The 14873-nt window shown below is 36.0% G+C and overlaps 1 protein-coding gene and 1 long non-coding RNA gene across 27 annotated transcripts in view; one reads left to right on the top strand and one right to left on the bottom strand.

Moving 5' to 3' along the window:
* LOC106506546 (uncharacterized) overlaps positions 1–14873 on the bottom strand; it is a 1093182-nt gene that overhangs the window by 456592 nt on the left and 621717 nt on the right. The window lies entirely within an intron of this gene.
* LOC106507559 (uncharacterized) overlaps positions 1–14873 on the top strand; it is a 295098-nt gene that overhangs the window by 226113 nt on the left and 54112 nt on the right. For 10 of the 24 annotated variants that reach the window (XR_014839943.1, XR_002343114.2, XR_014839940.1 and 7 more), the window contains one exon: positions 11338–11398. The exons of 1 other annotated variant lie outside the window; for it this stretch is intronic. Coding sequence is in view for 2 of the 23 variants with exons in the window: in XM_085016328.1 (XP_084872454.1) it covers positions 2379–2490; positions 11338–11398 (173 nt within the window). In the remaining 21 variants the exon portion in view is untranslated. Of the gene's footprint in view, positions 1–2377; positions 2494–11337; positions 11399–12646; positions 14114–14873 lie in introns of those variants that run through there. 13 more of the 24 variants (XR_014839948.1, XR_014839953.1, XR_014839966.1 and 10 more) reach the window with 5 other exon arrangements.

Raw genomic sequence — 14873 nt, forward strand, 5'->3', positions numbered from 1 at the left:
TTCAGATGTCAAATTCTACAGCTCTGTATAAGCATGGTTGCCTTTAAACTGAAATGCAAATTATTGCATTTGGAGTGGATAAGTAATGAGATCCTGCTGTATATAGCACAGGCAAGTATATCTAGTCACTTGTGATGAAACATGATGGAGGATAATGTGAGAAAAATTGTATATATATATATATATATATATATATATAGCAGAAATTGACAGAACATTGTAAATTAACTATAATAAAAATTATTTAAAAAAAGAAAACATATAGAAGAGAATGTTAATATGCTGTAGGGACTCCCAAAACCCTCTCCTCCTAAATCTTATGTTGTAAACTTTTCTTTCTCTCATTAATTAAGAAATATTAATATGAGTTAAATGTTTGTGGTCTTAGCCATGCCCAATTCTTCACTTACTTACATGATCCCATTTCTTCTCTTTTCTTCGAGACATAGCTCCTTTAATTCTTCTTTCTCCTGTACCATCAATTTTCATCTCTATGATGAATCATCCTAATTTAGTATGCAAACATTATTTATCACATCTTTAGAACAAACAAAAACAAAACGCTGATCCTCACTCCAAATTCCCTCATATTTCACTTCTTTATTTTTAAGCAAAACTAAAAAAATTTGCCTGGACTCTCCCTCTTTACTTTCAGCCCTACAATTGTGTTTTCCACCTATTAAAATCAGGATTTAGACTCCACCACTCCATCAAAATATCTTAAAAAAGATCCTGTTGACCACCACCATGTTGTTAAATCCTTCAGTTATTATATCATTTCTCATCTTGTTGGTCTTTCAGCAGCTTTTGCCTTAAATCAAAGTATTTTCCTTCTTCATCTACACAATCATTCATTCTCTTGGTGATCTCATCCATTCTAAGGCTTATCATTATAAGCCTATATTTTATGTAGGCTCAACTCCCAAACTCACATTTCTATCTTGGATTGCTATGCTGAATTACAGATTTGCATTTTAAGTTCTTTTCCTACTTTCAGCTGAAGGAAGGTCTCTTGGGTATCTTACATGTAACATATTTAAACTGACTTTCAGATATCTCCCTTCACTCTTATTCCATTTACTGTCTTCTCATCTTTTCTCACTTGGATTACTGCAGTAGACTCCTATGTTCTCTGCTATCTGCCCTTGCCCTTGTAGGTCAATGGCCAGTGTGGTGGCCAAGATGACCTTATTGGAACTTGAAACAGATTACATTATTCTTCTACACAAAACCCTCCAAGCCTTTCTATCACTTTTGAAGTGAAATAAAATTATTTTTACAGTGTCCTCCAAGGTTCTATATTATCTGTCCATCATCTCTCTGACCTCATCTTCTAACAGTCCTCTCTATGCTCATTACATCTCAAATCACAAACACAGAAGTCTGGTGCTCATGTTGGAGCTTTTCCAATTTGTACTAATTCTTCTTGGCATGTTCTTTTCCCAAATAAACATATGGTCCACTCTCTCACAATCTCAAATTTTAACTCAAATGCCATTTACTTTAACATGTTTCCCTCATTACTATAGTTAAAATTTCAACCTTTTACTTTCTTTTCCCTTTTCTGGAATTATTTTACTTGATAATAATTACATCATATAGCATGGTATAGTAATTGGAAAATATTGAACAAATATTTATACATTAAAGTAGAATATATGCATTTTGGAATAAAAAATATAAATTATAATATATCTGATATGAATCTAGAATTAATACATATAGCAAGATGGTTGGACATGGAAAATGTTGAATATAAACTGGAAAAAGGGAGTTAAACTTGAGTTGAGAAATACTAAAACTGTTGAATTCATTTAGTAGTCACTAAGGCACAATTATATTTTAGAGGACAGAGATGAAGGAATATTAACACTTATTTAATACTTTAGCAATATTAACACTTATTTCCACTAATACATCAATAGCTACAAAATGATGCCATCCTTCCAGAAGTGATTTACAGAAAATATTGGAAATGGACTAGTGGCAATAGTCAAACTATTTCTATTAGCTATCATGAGAGAGAGTTTGAGAAAGAGACTTTTTGACATTCCTCAGATCATACTCCAGTTGTGGAAAATGATAGAATATTTTAATTCTGATGGTAGCAGAGACAGGGAGCAAGGTATTCACTTCAGAGTGTAGAACATCCCTAAAGAATCACCCACAGTTCATCGTTGTACTTTGCTCCTTACACATGAATTACTCCACATGTTGGGTTGATCATGCTCTACTCTTTAGAGGAATGGAAAGCACACCACAAATTCTATAAGCATGGTGACATGTTTAGCATCATCCATTCTTGATTTGATTTTTTTCTGTAAATGGCAGAAGAACCAATTTTCATAAATCTGTATATTTCTTTATGTTTCTACAGAATGGCAATGTGCTCTTTCTTACCAACTTGCCTGTGTTATTCTGCTGAATTGTATCACTGCACTGTTGGTGGGAATGTAAGCTGGTACAACCCCTATGGAGAACAGTATGGAGGTACCTTAGAAAACTATACATAGAACTACCATATGACCCAGCAATCCCATTCTTGGGCATATTTCTGGACAAAACTTTCCTTAAAAAAGACACATGAACCCACGTGTTCACTGCAGCACTATTCACAATAGCCAAGACATGGAAACAACCCAATGTCCATTGACAGACGATTGGATTAGGAAGATGTGGTATATATACACAATGGAATACTATTCAGCCATAAAAAAGAACGAAATAATGCCATTTGCAGTAACATGGATGGAATTAGAGACTTTCATCTAGAATGAAGTAAGTCAGAAAGAGAAAGACTAATAGCATATAATATCACTTATGTCTGGAATCTAATATACAGCACAAATGAACCTTTCCACAGAAAAGAAAATCATGGACTTGGAAAATAGACTTGTGGGTTGCCAAGGGGTAGGGGTAGGGAGTGCGCCGCAGGCCAGCTCTGGTGGCCAGGGAGTATACATCCCAATGGGAGATGGACAGCGTAGGTGAAAGAACGGAGACAGCCTCTTTGTCCCTTCTTTCAGGGTGCTGGACTGCTCAAATTTTATTAGCATAAGTGGTTGATTATATAGACAGTTTTTCACTACAAATTACGTCATAGTATTAAAAGTACATTGGTTAACTATTAGGCTTTGTTTTTTGATCACATGGTATAGCAGCAATACGTCATGTTTTAAAATCTTTAACTAAATTTAGTGAGAACAAGTCAAGGACAGACATAGCATATCATGTGGGAAAGAGGAGACCCAGCACAAACCATCTCATGGCTAGCTAATTCCCACAAGCTGAAGAAGTTACAAACACAAAAAATCCTGTCTTTAGACTAGTGTCTATCTTCAAAGTGTCCTTGGCAGGGAGACAGTGTGAGAAAATACAAATCAACTGAGCTAGCTACCGCTAAAAAGTTTCTAAAGTTAAGGACAAAACTCACAGCTGGGTTTCTTTTGATCAAGAATAATATATGTCTCACTTCTATGAACCTCATTAAAATCCTAACTCTAATGTTTACTGTATAACTGGTTAGTAGAGAAACACTATGTTTTTAATTAAGTTGGATTTAAATAGGGGAAAGTCCCTTAGAATGAAATTCTTATTATATTATTATTGTAATTTTGTTAAATCACAAATCACCACAGGAAAATAAGAAGGGGAAATGAGAATAATAAGCAAATATCAGGAAAGACTGAGGAAAACTGAATAACAAATAAAACAGCAGGAAAGACTAGGTCACCTGAGAAACAATCCATGTTCTCCAGTGCAAACATGGAAATTGTTTTCCCAGGAAAGCCCCAATTCTTCCCCATAAACATCAAAATGAGAGCTGTACAACCTGAGGCCTGCCCTCGGCTTGTACCGTACAGGCAGTCTTTCACCCTGGCCAGAAGCCCACCTTTGGCATGCACCATTCAGGCAGGGTTTTATCCTGTCCAGAGGCCCACCTTCGGCATGTACCGTTCAGGTGAGCTCCCTTCCTTGGTTAGGAACCTGACCTTCAGATTTTTCTGCCATCAGGCAAGGTCCTTTTTTTGAGTCCTAGCATTGCCTCGGCTCCCCGCAGGAGTGGGATGGATTGGGAGCGTGTGGTTAATAGATGCAGACTATTGCTTTTGGAATGGATTAGCAATGAGATCCTGCTATGTAGCACTGGGAACTATGTCTAGTCACTTATGATGGAGCATGATACTGTGAGAAAAAAGAATGCATACTTGTATTTGTAACTGGGTCCCCATGCTGTACAGTAGAAAAAAAAATAACGTATTTGGGAAATTAAAAAAAACTATAATATTACAAAAAAAAAAAGAGTTAAAGATGTCTCTTCCCACTCTCGATAAGAGTCATACATAATCCATAGTCTTAAGCATCATCTCAGGACCTGACACATTGATACCCAGAAAGTGTTTGTTACCTAAATAAATAAATCAAATTTCAAACTTAAAAAAAAAAAAGAAAAGACATGCCTATCATGTTTTCTGGAAGACCAGTGATTGGGTGTAAATTTTTAGAAGTCTACAAAGTTTTCATATCATGTTGAAAGGATATTTTAATTTTCTACTAAATATGTCTTTTATTCAATATTTAGCAAGGAATAGTATCTATTGACACTGTCTATTCCACAGCTGCAGTTTGCATACCAAGACGCAAAACTCTTTGCACTAATCACCCACACTTTTGATTGTAAATCATGAATAGTTAAATTTCAACACAAACCCATCAAAACAACTGCAAAAGCACACATTCCATTGAAAACAGATTAAAACTGTCACCTATAGAACCAACCAACAGTGTATTTATTATTCCTATGATCATCTCTTGCAACTTGTAATGGCAATTTACTTCACTCTAAATGCAGGAGTAATTTTCTCCATGAACCACGGAGCATAATGAAAATGTTTTGTGCTGATAATGTCAATGTTTTGTGCATATACCCTTGAATTCCTAGAACATTTTTTTTAATGTACAATGCACAATAGGGCTTCCATTTTAAAAGGCAACATCAGTCTTTCACCAGTCTCTTCTTTTTTTTGGTCAGGCTGCTAGAAACTACTTTACTTTTGTCCACAGAGAGCCAAATTTGCCTGGAAATCTATATATTCCTTTTGATTAAAAGGGGCAGCTTTTAACCAATACCTGAGGGGCATAGAGATATAAATAATCCATATCTTTCCCCTCTGAGCAGACAGTTTAGAAGTAAGAGCTGCAGTGTTTCCACAGCTCTTCTCTAAAATTGAGCAAGTTAACTTGAGCAGGACTTTGCTTGGTAATGCAAAACCTTACCTGCTCCCTTCCCTCCCTGTTCCTACTTGCTTATTCCTCTATGAGAAATATACCTTCAATATCTATTCTCAGGCATGCTCTGCCATTCTTTCTGTCACATATTGGTGAGGCCCTGCAGTTCCCTTTATTCCTTTAGTAAGGGTATCTTTCCCAACTGGTCTTGCTGCAGCTTGACCTTCTTAATAGTTTAATAATAGCCAGAGGAGGTGGATGCCAGATCTTGAGGCAGAAAATTAAAACCAGTTTGCAAGGCATCACCATAGTTGAATCTTCTGTATGGTCTGCAGACCTTGTTATCATATGGCAATTTATTCTCACAGACCAAGAGTGTGCTGGTGTTCACTATTCTTTAGTGAATCTTCTCAAATGTCCCTAAGCCAAGTCTCAGCATCCTGCCCCTTCACTATCTGGCCTGTGACTTTAGCATTGGAGACCTTTCAAGGTTCTGAATTTGGCCCTTTTTATAGTTTTATTACTCTAACTCCCATACCTATGCTTGACATTATTGGTCCCGTCATAATAGCTGACTTCAATTAGAAAGACTTCAAAGCTTAGAAAAGGTAATGGATCATATTAAGAGTGAAGCAGTCTTAGGTGAGGGAAATTAAATGGTACAAACCTTCAGATTACAAAATAAATTAGACACAAGTATGAAATGTACAGTGTACAAAATGTATTCGTTGGGGTCTTTTCTAGTGGAACACTCATGCTTTGGATATTCTTCCATGTAAAATGTCTCTAAATATAGTCCCTGAGAACCAAGGAAGTATCTCGTAGTGTAGTACTGTACTATGGAGGTTTTCTTTTCCTGCATGTATGCAAACAAAGAAAGTTTAAATTGTTTGTGAGTTCTTTTAGGAGGAACAAAATTCCCTCATTTAAAAGCGAGGCCACCATTGCTTTAATGAGTGAACTGATAGTGCATCCTCAGGCACTGCAGTGCCCATCCAGTTTCACTTGTCAGTGCAGATATTAGTTCTCTGAGGATTGTTAATTCTAAGGTCAAAGACAAAAGACAAAAACACAGATGGGGGAAATGGCAATGGCATCCCTGTGGCCTGCAACCATCATTACTTTATTTGGGCAGGACCTCAACAGTCCATTAGAAGTCAGCTGAGAGCCCTGAAACAGCCCGAATGCCTCCAGCAGAACCTTGAACAAAGGCTACAAGGCCAAGAACCCAGTAAATGTAAATGGGAACACTTCGCCCTCCTCATCATTTCCTCCCTCTGCATTTCCTTCACGTACCCTCAGAGATACCCTATATTCTTTCATTTGACCTAGCAAAATAGGAGGATAAAGGACTCTAAATGGGCTTGCTGAGGAAAATTGTTTGTTGTCTTATTGAGAGGCTTTTATAGAAAAATAATTATACCAAGCTTTTTATATAAAGGTATTTAGTTCAGCATTGTTTCCCTACCTCCCTCAGAATACTGATATTCTGCATATTATAACTGGGATTAACCGAAAGCATTTATCTGGGCAGCTGGTGACTATTAAAATAAGGTTGGAGATATACTGTTTTCTGGAAGTTCCAGGAACAAAATGGGATTGCAGTCATTGTTATAAACTGAAGCAAGTTGTAAAGCTCGGGCATTTGTGCCTGAATGTACTCTTGGTGTTCTGTAATGACTTTGCTAGCTTCCCAAGAATGTTTTTCAACTGAGGAGGCATACATCTTTCTTTCTTTGCCTTTGCTGTACTAGCTTCTTATGTACCTGCAGATCCAGTGTATGCAGACCTTGATGTCCCTGTTCATAGAATTTGTGGATACATTTCTACAAAATCAGACCTCAAGCTTGTATAAAAGCACTCACTTAGTACTTCTAGGACATGGTGGTTTCTTTTCGGTTAAAAGGTAAAATGTGAAGACTTACACAGACAACAATGGCAATAGTAAATTCACATTAAGGGCATTTAATCCTTTTCCTTGTAAAGAATCATTTTCTCACAAAAAAGAAAACCCCAGTATATTTCTACCTTTGATGCATAAATGAATTTGGGTCACACTTCATATTTATTTGTGTTCAAAATGTGAAATACTGGTAATTGGGCATGTATTTTTCTTTGACAGTGGCAATTCTAGCTTCCTGGGAACTATTTGTACCTATTTTATTCCACTCTAAAACTTAGAAAGGAGTGGTTTCACATTTTTCTCGATTAGTTTTGAGGATAATAGTCAGCAGAGTAAAAGTAAAAAATCAACCAAAAAATCCTTTATTGGTTGCTGATACAATTTCAGCTACTGCCTTTGTCTGACTAAGTGCTCATTGTGTTGGAACACAAGAAAGAAAGCAACTTCTAATATTTAATCAGGAGTTATTGAAATATTCTTTTTGTATCATGCAGTGTTTACATTCACACTTTTTTCTTATGGTAAGGAATACTCCTTTGCATGCATTACCTTATTCTTATAACCTTGTGTGTGAAAAGCAGCTACATCCATATATCAGATGTGTTCGTGGAAGGCATGCTAATCAGTTGTGAAGCACAAACACGGAAGAGACAAAGCATGTGACTGATTCAGCATCTCTCTCCTTAAAAGCAGTGCCCTGCTTCTGTATGGAGTAGAGCATCTGCCTCCTCCACCAAATGAGTAAAAATATCCAAGCAAAAACTCATCTTTGTTTTCCTTGCAGATTGCACAATTTATCTCCAATAACACACACATTCATCGTCACCAAAGCTCAGTGGAATAATTATGAATATTTACTGATAGACCATGCAAAGCCATATGCTGTGGTAGAAAGAATGTGGAAGAGATACTGAAAACTGGCACAAATAATAAGACTGCAAAATCAGCCACTTACAGTTGAGCAGCATTTGGAAATCACATATGCAATGAGAGTGGCCTACAGCTGTAAATAGAGTCCTGGATTTCCATGAGGCACAATTACTTTGATAGAAGAGGATAAGAACTCCAAAATTTATTTTACAAATCATGGAATTTTTAAAAAAGAAGTTATAATAGGGAAGTGTTAATATAAATTATGACACTTTTTATCTCGTATCTCCTTTAATCTGCAATGCTGAAGAATTTTTAAAAATCAGGAGTCTGAAGATGCAGGGGAGAAAAGCTAAATGAATCTTACTTAATTGCATTAGTGTTGAGAAGTGCTAGCAAACCACTGCAGGTGACATTGTAAAAAGAAATAATAATTATGTTTACTTTGAATTTTGTAGTTTACAAAACATTTTCCCACATCCATCCTCATTTGATTTTTAAATAGAATATTGTTAAATACTGTTATCCCCTCTTTACAGATGATAAAATAGATTTACAGTGTTTACATGATTTGTTCAAGGTTGCAGATATATAACTGGCAAAAAATTGGGCAGAACACACAGCACCTTGACTTTTAGGAAAAGTTGGCAAATGCAAAATAGATGAGATATAAAAATAATTAGAGACTGTCAGAATCACAGACCTGTATTCAATGCAAACCAAAACTCTTTGAGGAACCCAGCTAAAAGGAGATGATCGAGAATGCTTCATAAAACACACTAGAGAAAAAGCATGAAATTTCTGAGATTAAAGTATTGGGATTAGTGGCCCAGAGAATCTGATCTAATGGAAGGGAACATCCACAGCCTGAAGCAGTACCATGGTCAGGAGGCTTATGTTCCATATTAATTCATTTAAAAACTACCATGCTGTACAGTAGAAAAAAATATATATATACAAATGATAAAAAATAAATAAAAACTACAATTCTTTTATTTTTTTTTGTTTTTTTTTTGGTCTTTTTTTGCCTTTTCTAGGGCCGCTCCGGCGGCATATGGAGGGTCCCAGGCTAGGGATCTATTTGGAGCTGTAGCTGCTGGCCTACACCAGAGCCACAGCAATATGGGATCCGAGCTGAATCTGTGACCTACACCACAGCTCACAGCACCACCGGATCCTTAACCCACTGAGTGAAGGCCGGGGATCAAACCCACAAACCTCATGGTTCCTAGTTGGATTCGTTAACCACTGCGCAACGATGGGAACTCCAAAACTACAATTCTTAATTGACATTTATCTGTTAATTTTAAAAGAATTTTTATTTCTTTCAGAGTCTTAAACCAAATCATTTTAAATTAAATCAGAGTTTATGAAATCTCTTACTTTCTGACACACTTATGCTATCTTTTTTAAAATCACTATCCCTCCAACTTCATTGAAGTTTTCACCACCTAACTTATTTATAATAACTATCTTTTTCTTCAACCATGATGTAAGCACTACAAATTTTTTAAATCACTACTACAGCCTCAGCACCTAGAGGTATTCCTGGTGTAAAGTAAGAACTCATTAAATGTTTATGAATTTATTAATGAGTAAAGAATTAGTTGAATTGCAATTTCCCTCATCTCTTTTACTAGCTCCTTTTTCTCCTTCTTCAGGTTCTTAACTCTGGATAGTCTATAACACTTAATTGTTTGAACTCAATGAGGATTTCTTTCTCATTTTTTTTTTTTTTTTGCCAGTGTTAGTTCATGATTAATTTTCCTGCATTTTGTTTGCAGTGTCGTTTCCATTCCCACTGTTTTCCTTTAGTCAAAGCACATGCCCTGTGCAGCAAATTCCTCATTTCTTCTAACTTTAATCTGATTATTCAGTGCAGCCTACAATTTATTTCCACATGACTATTTCCAGAATGTCATTTAATTTTATTTTTTTTAGGTTTTTTATTTTTTCTACTATAGTTGATTTACATTGTTCTTTCAAGGTCATTTTAATCAACACACTACATTTTTTGCAGGAATGACCATTGACTCCTAATTCTGATCAGATGGATTTTGATTGGGAAGAAGGAGTATGCCATGCCCCTTTCCCCTGCCAACATACAATCATTAAAATATTAGTTTATTGATTTATCAACATAGGATATATATCATTTTATCAGAAACAGAGCGGTACCACTATCTAGGGGCAGATTTAGCATAAATAAATCCTATTCCCCTCCACTCTCAAGAGTCAAACAGAAATATATGCAGATTTTGGTGACATTATTCACCCTATACGGATCTTATCAGCACTGGAAATTTCAGTTATTCTGTGATCACATGGAGCTTATATCATTTAAGGGCTCTTTTACTTAAATGAAATTAAGTTCTAGCAAGTTCAAATTCAAGGAATTTTTCTAGATTTAGTGAATAACGTATCTGTCTCAGCCTTCTGGGCTTCTGGAAACTATATTTTCCTATAGTTCATTCTTTAACTCTGACATTACACTCTTATATTGTAACAGTTTTTATCCTGAGCCTTATTCCAAGAAATCCATTTTCACAATGTCTATTCCACCAAAACTTGGTAGGTCATATATCTAGGTATCACAGATTCTGGGGGAAATGGGGCAGCACGAACTGTTAAGTACAGATTCTTGAGTGAGGCTGTTCCACCTTGAATATTGTGTAACTTTGGGCATACCTCATAGCTCTCAACCTCATTTTCTCTATCTATAAAATGGAGAAGATGATGGCATGATCCATATTTTAACACAGTTGCACTCTTTTTAATTGAGCCTTAATCATTGGGGTTGGTAGCAGTGAATTATCTAATACTGTTTATATTATGCATCTGTTTCCATCATCATCTGGTAGTTCTTCAGTAAGACATAAACAATTTCAGAGTGATCATCATCAAAGGTAACTTACTGACAATGATGGAACAATTCAAAAGTAACACCATTTCGTAAGCATATTTAAACACTGACACCAGTAAAGTAACGCTGAACCCCCCGCCCCCGCCGCCACCAAGAAAAAGCCACACAAACATGTCTCTGGCTCTAGAAGAGAATTCTCTCAGGAGATGCTTTTTTTTTTTTTTTTTTAAAGCCTCACTCTGTTTCTTCCACCTCTGTGATTTAGAAAAAGGGAAAGAAAAAGAAAAAGCCTAACCACAAACTTTCCCCTCTTTCTAGCACTACCCAATCCACAAGAAAACCACATTTTACCAAAACACCTATCACAAACCTCCTCCAAAAACCTAACATAAGGCTAATCCCCATAACAAGCTCCTTCTGAAAACCAAAGCCAAACAAAACACCCATTTTTTTTTTTTTTTTTGTGCCCCAGGTTCCATGAGGTGTGCAACTATGTTGCAAGGAATCATAAACCCAACTCAGTTTGTCTACAGGTATGGTTCTCATGGTTTCTTTGCGGTGGGCAGCAACTAGAGTCTGAAAAGGAAATTACTTTTTTTTTTATCATACTGTGGTCCTATATAACTAAAGTTTCATGCCACTGAAGGTTAATTTTAACCCAACCTCTGTGTATTAAAGATTTTTGTGTAGGAAATTGTGTGAGGGTAGACATCTAGCACATATATTTTAAAACAGTTTTATTCTAAGATAAAATGAATTAACAACAACAACACAAAGCACACGCTATACATGGGAGCCAGGCTCTTCCTTGATGCAAAATCACACAGGGAAAATCGACTTAAAAAGAGGGGCAGTATTTTCTGAGCTCCACTCATCCATGCTCACAAGTAAAACCTCTGATCAGTTCAATTTCTGCCTTAAATGTGAAGAACCATCCATCTTTTTGGATTTTCAATTGTCTTTGGAGATCTTTGATAGTCCTTATCACTCAGGGAGACCCAGCCAATTGGACTAGTTATCTATTGATCCTGACAGTTACACAGAGGTGAATGGCACCAAATTCCACTAAATATAATTCCCTCGTGAAACCTTCCTCAAAAACTCAGTGTCATTGAGGCCTTTGTCAGCTCATCTCTAAAGGATATTCTTAGCTCAAGATGCTCTCCTATAGATTTCTTATTTCCTTAAACCAGAACCATAGGAGTCATGGTTATAAAGCCTGAGCCATTTCTGATACCACCTGAAGCAAATTAGTGATTATGGGTCAATAGATGCAATATTCACTCATATCCCTTGATTTTTAGTGCCTCAGCTGATTAAGCCTGGGATGGAAAAATCTTATTAAAATGCAGTAGCCACACAAGACAGGAACATGAGCACAGTACCTTAAACATGTTTCTTAGTGCCAAGAATCTCTGATAAGGTCACAGAGTTGAAAGCTATTTCTTATGTGTTACTGCTATTTTATACTCATAAGTTGCACCAACAGTCCTGACTTATATTAATCACCTTCCATTTGAGGAAGAATAAGACATTAGATTCATATTATCATCAGAAAGACAAAACAAAGAAGATTCAATGACCAAATGACCTTGAAAAATAAATTTCTGTTACCTTGAAAAGCCATTTGCCTGAAGATCCTTATTACTTAGCACAAATTTGCCAATATTTTCTCTCTTGTTTAAAACCTTAATTTTATCAACTAAACAACTGCTGGGCATATAGCAATAACCTATTTAATAATTCATTGACTAATTAAATAACTACATTCTTTTTCTTAGGAATTTCTGAACTGACTTGCAGAACAGAAACAGACTCACAGACTTTGAAAACAAACTTATGATTACCAAAGGGGACAGGTGGGGGTTGGGGATGAACTGGGGGTTTAGGGGTGCCATCTGCACACTGTGGTATATGGAATGACTGGCCAATGGAGACCTGCTGTGTAGCACAAGGAACTCTACCCAATATTCTCTGATAATCTACATGTGAAAAGAATCTGAAAGAGAATGTATATGTGTGCATATGTATAACTGAATCACTCTTTTGTACAAGCAGAAGTTATTACAGCCTTGTAAATCAATGAAAACTTTTAAAAATGAAAAAAAGAATCTCAAACATATCTGAATAAACAATTTAAGAATTTTGAGAAAATATAAATATAATAATTTTTTAAAACCTAAGTAAAAATTAACTTCTATATTTAACTTTGTTTGTTTTGGGGGGCTGCACCTGTGGCATGTGGGAGTTCCTGGGCCAGGGATCAAACCCATGCATAGCAATGACCTGAGACACTGCAGGAATAATGCTGGGTTCTTAATGTACTGCACCAAAAGGGAACTCCTAACTTCCTTTTTAAATAATAGGGAAGTGCATTCTGTTTAATATATATTGGCATATTAGGTATTATGCCTCCTCTCCTTTTAAAAAAAGATAAAAAAAATTTCTAGTTTAAAAATAATGCAAATTTTTGGAGTTCCTGTTGTGGCTCAGTGGTTAACGAATCCGACTAGGAACCATGAGGTTGCGGGTTCAGTCCCTGGCCTTGCTCAGTGGGTTAAGGATCCGGTGTTGCCATGAGCTGTAGGTCGCAGATGCTGTTTTCATTGCTGTGGCTCTGGCTTAGGCCAGTGGCTACATCTCCGATTGGACTCCTAGCCTTGGAACCTCCATATGCTGTGGGTGTGGCCCTATAGAAGGCAAAAAAAAAAAAAAAAAAGACAAAAAAAACATGCAAAAATTTTAAAAAAACATACACATATTTGTAATTAATTTTCTTATTGAACACTCACATGCCAGTGTGGTAGGAAAGTCAGGGAAATCCTTTTTTTTTTTTTTTTTTTTTTCTCATTTTATGGCCACACCAGCAGCATATGGAAGTTCCCAGGCTAGGGGATTGAACCATAGCTGCAGCTTCAGGTCTAAGCCTCAGCCACATCAACACCTGGATCCATAACCCACTGAGCTAGGCCAGATATCGAACCTATATCCTCATGGACTCTATGTTGGGTTCTTAATCCACTGAGCCACAACAGGAACTCAGGAAATCTTTAGATACCACAAAAGGACAAGAAACTGCAAACTCAAATCACTAAATGAAGATTGAAGTGCACTGTAGCTTTTTGTCCATATGATCTTAGAGACTCAGAGTAAAAGTGTTTAAACTGCATTGTATGCTTCCAGATTATACCAGGACTTTCCAATGGATATGGGCACAGAGAGCTTTAAATAAATTAATTTTTGCATTAGTTTCCATCTGTATTTTTTCCCTAAAATTCGTATGTCTGAGAATATGCCTGTGGTCAAAGTTTGCAGCAGCATTGCCATGTCCAGTTTCTCCTCCTGCCCTTCCTAATTCTTTCACTCCTCTTACCCCCAAAAAAGTTAAAAGTAAAAATTTTAAGCCACCTGAATTATATTCCATTACACTATCTATATAAACAAACCTCCTGAAAGGGTTTTTTAAAAAGGAAGAAATAAGAAAGAGAAGGAAAAAAAGAAAAACAAGGGAAATAAAGAAAAGATTCAAAAACAAATATTTTAAAAGGACAACTCAAAATAATCTCTGCATAGTCTCTGTAATCAAAAAACTGCCTCAGCTCTTATTTTGCATGATTTTAAATATGTTAAATTTTTTCATTTTTTTGACATATCAAGGTTATGTCTTTGATTCCAAAAACATCTATCAGAATAAGTTAAACATTTATTGACGCTTATAAGCGGAACATTTTCATTAAATTGTTGGACACTGAAAAATTTGCATGTATTAATTTTACTTGGGTACTTATCTGCTCACTATCACTAGGCAACTAATTGTATGCCCAGTTATTCATGCATGTATGAACTGATTTGTTTTATATTAATCTACTTTGAATATGTTGAAAATTCTACTGTAAGTAACATACTTACCAACAATCATTAATTCCTGTTTTGTAAGCTCTGAATTTACTGGTAGCCCATCTACTCTTTCTTCATTTGCTGTTAATTTCCATTGAATCTTGCTTTATT

Source organism: Sus scrofa, chromosome 1, assembly GCF_054392235.1.
Source record: "Sus scrofa isolate SSC_HxYL_T2T_F1_AM1 chromosome 1, Sscrofa_HxYL_maternal_Yorkshire_Landrace_v2.0, whole genome shotgun sequence".
NCBI classification, from domain to species: domain Eukaryota; kingdom Metazoa; phylum Chordata; class Mammalia; order Artiodactyla; family Suidae; genus Sus; species Sus scrofa.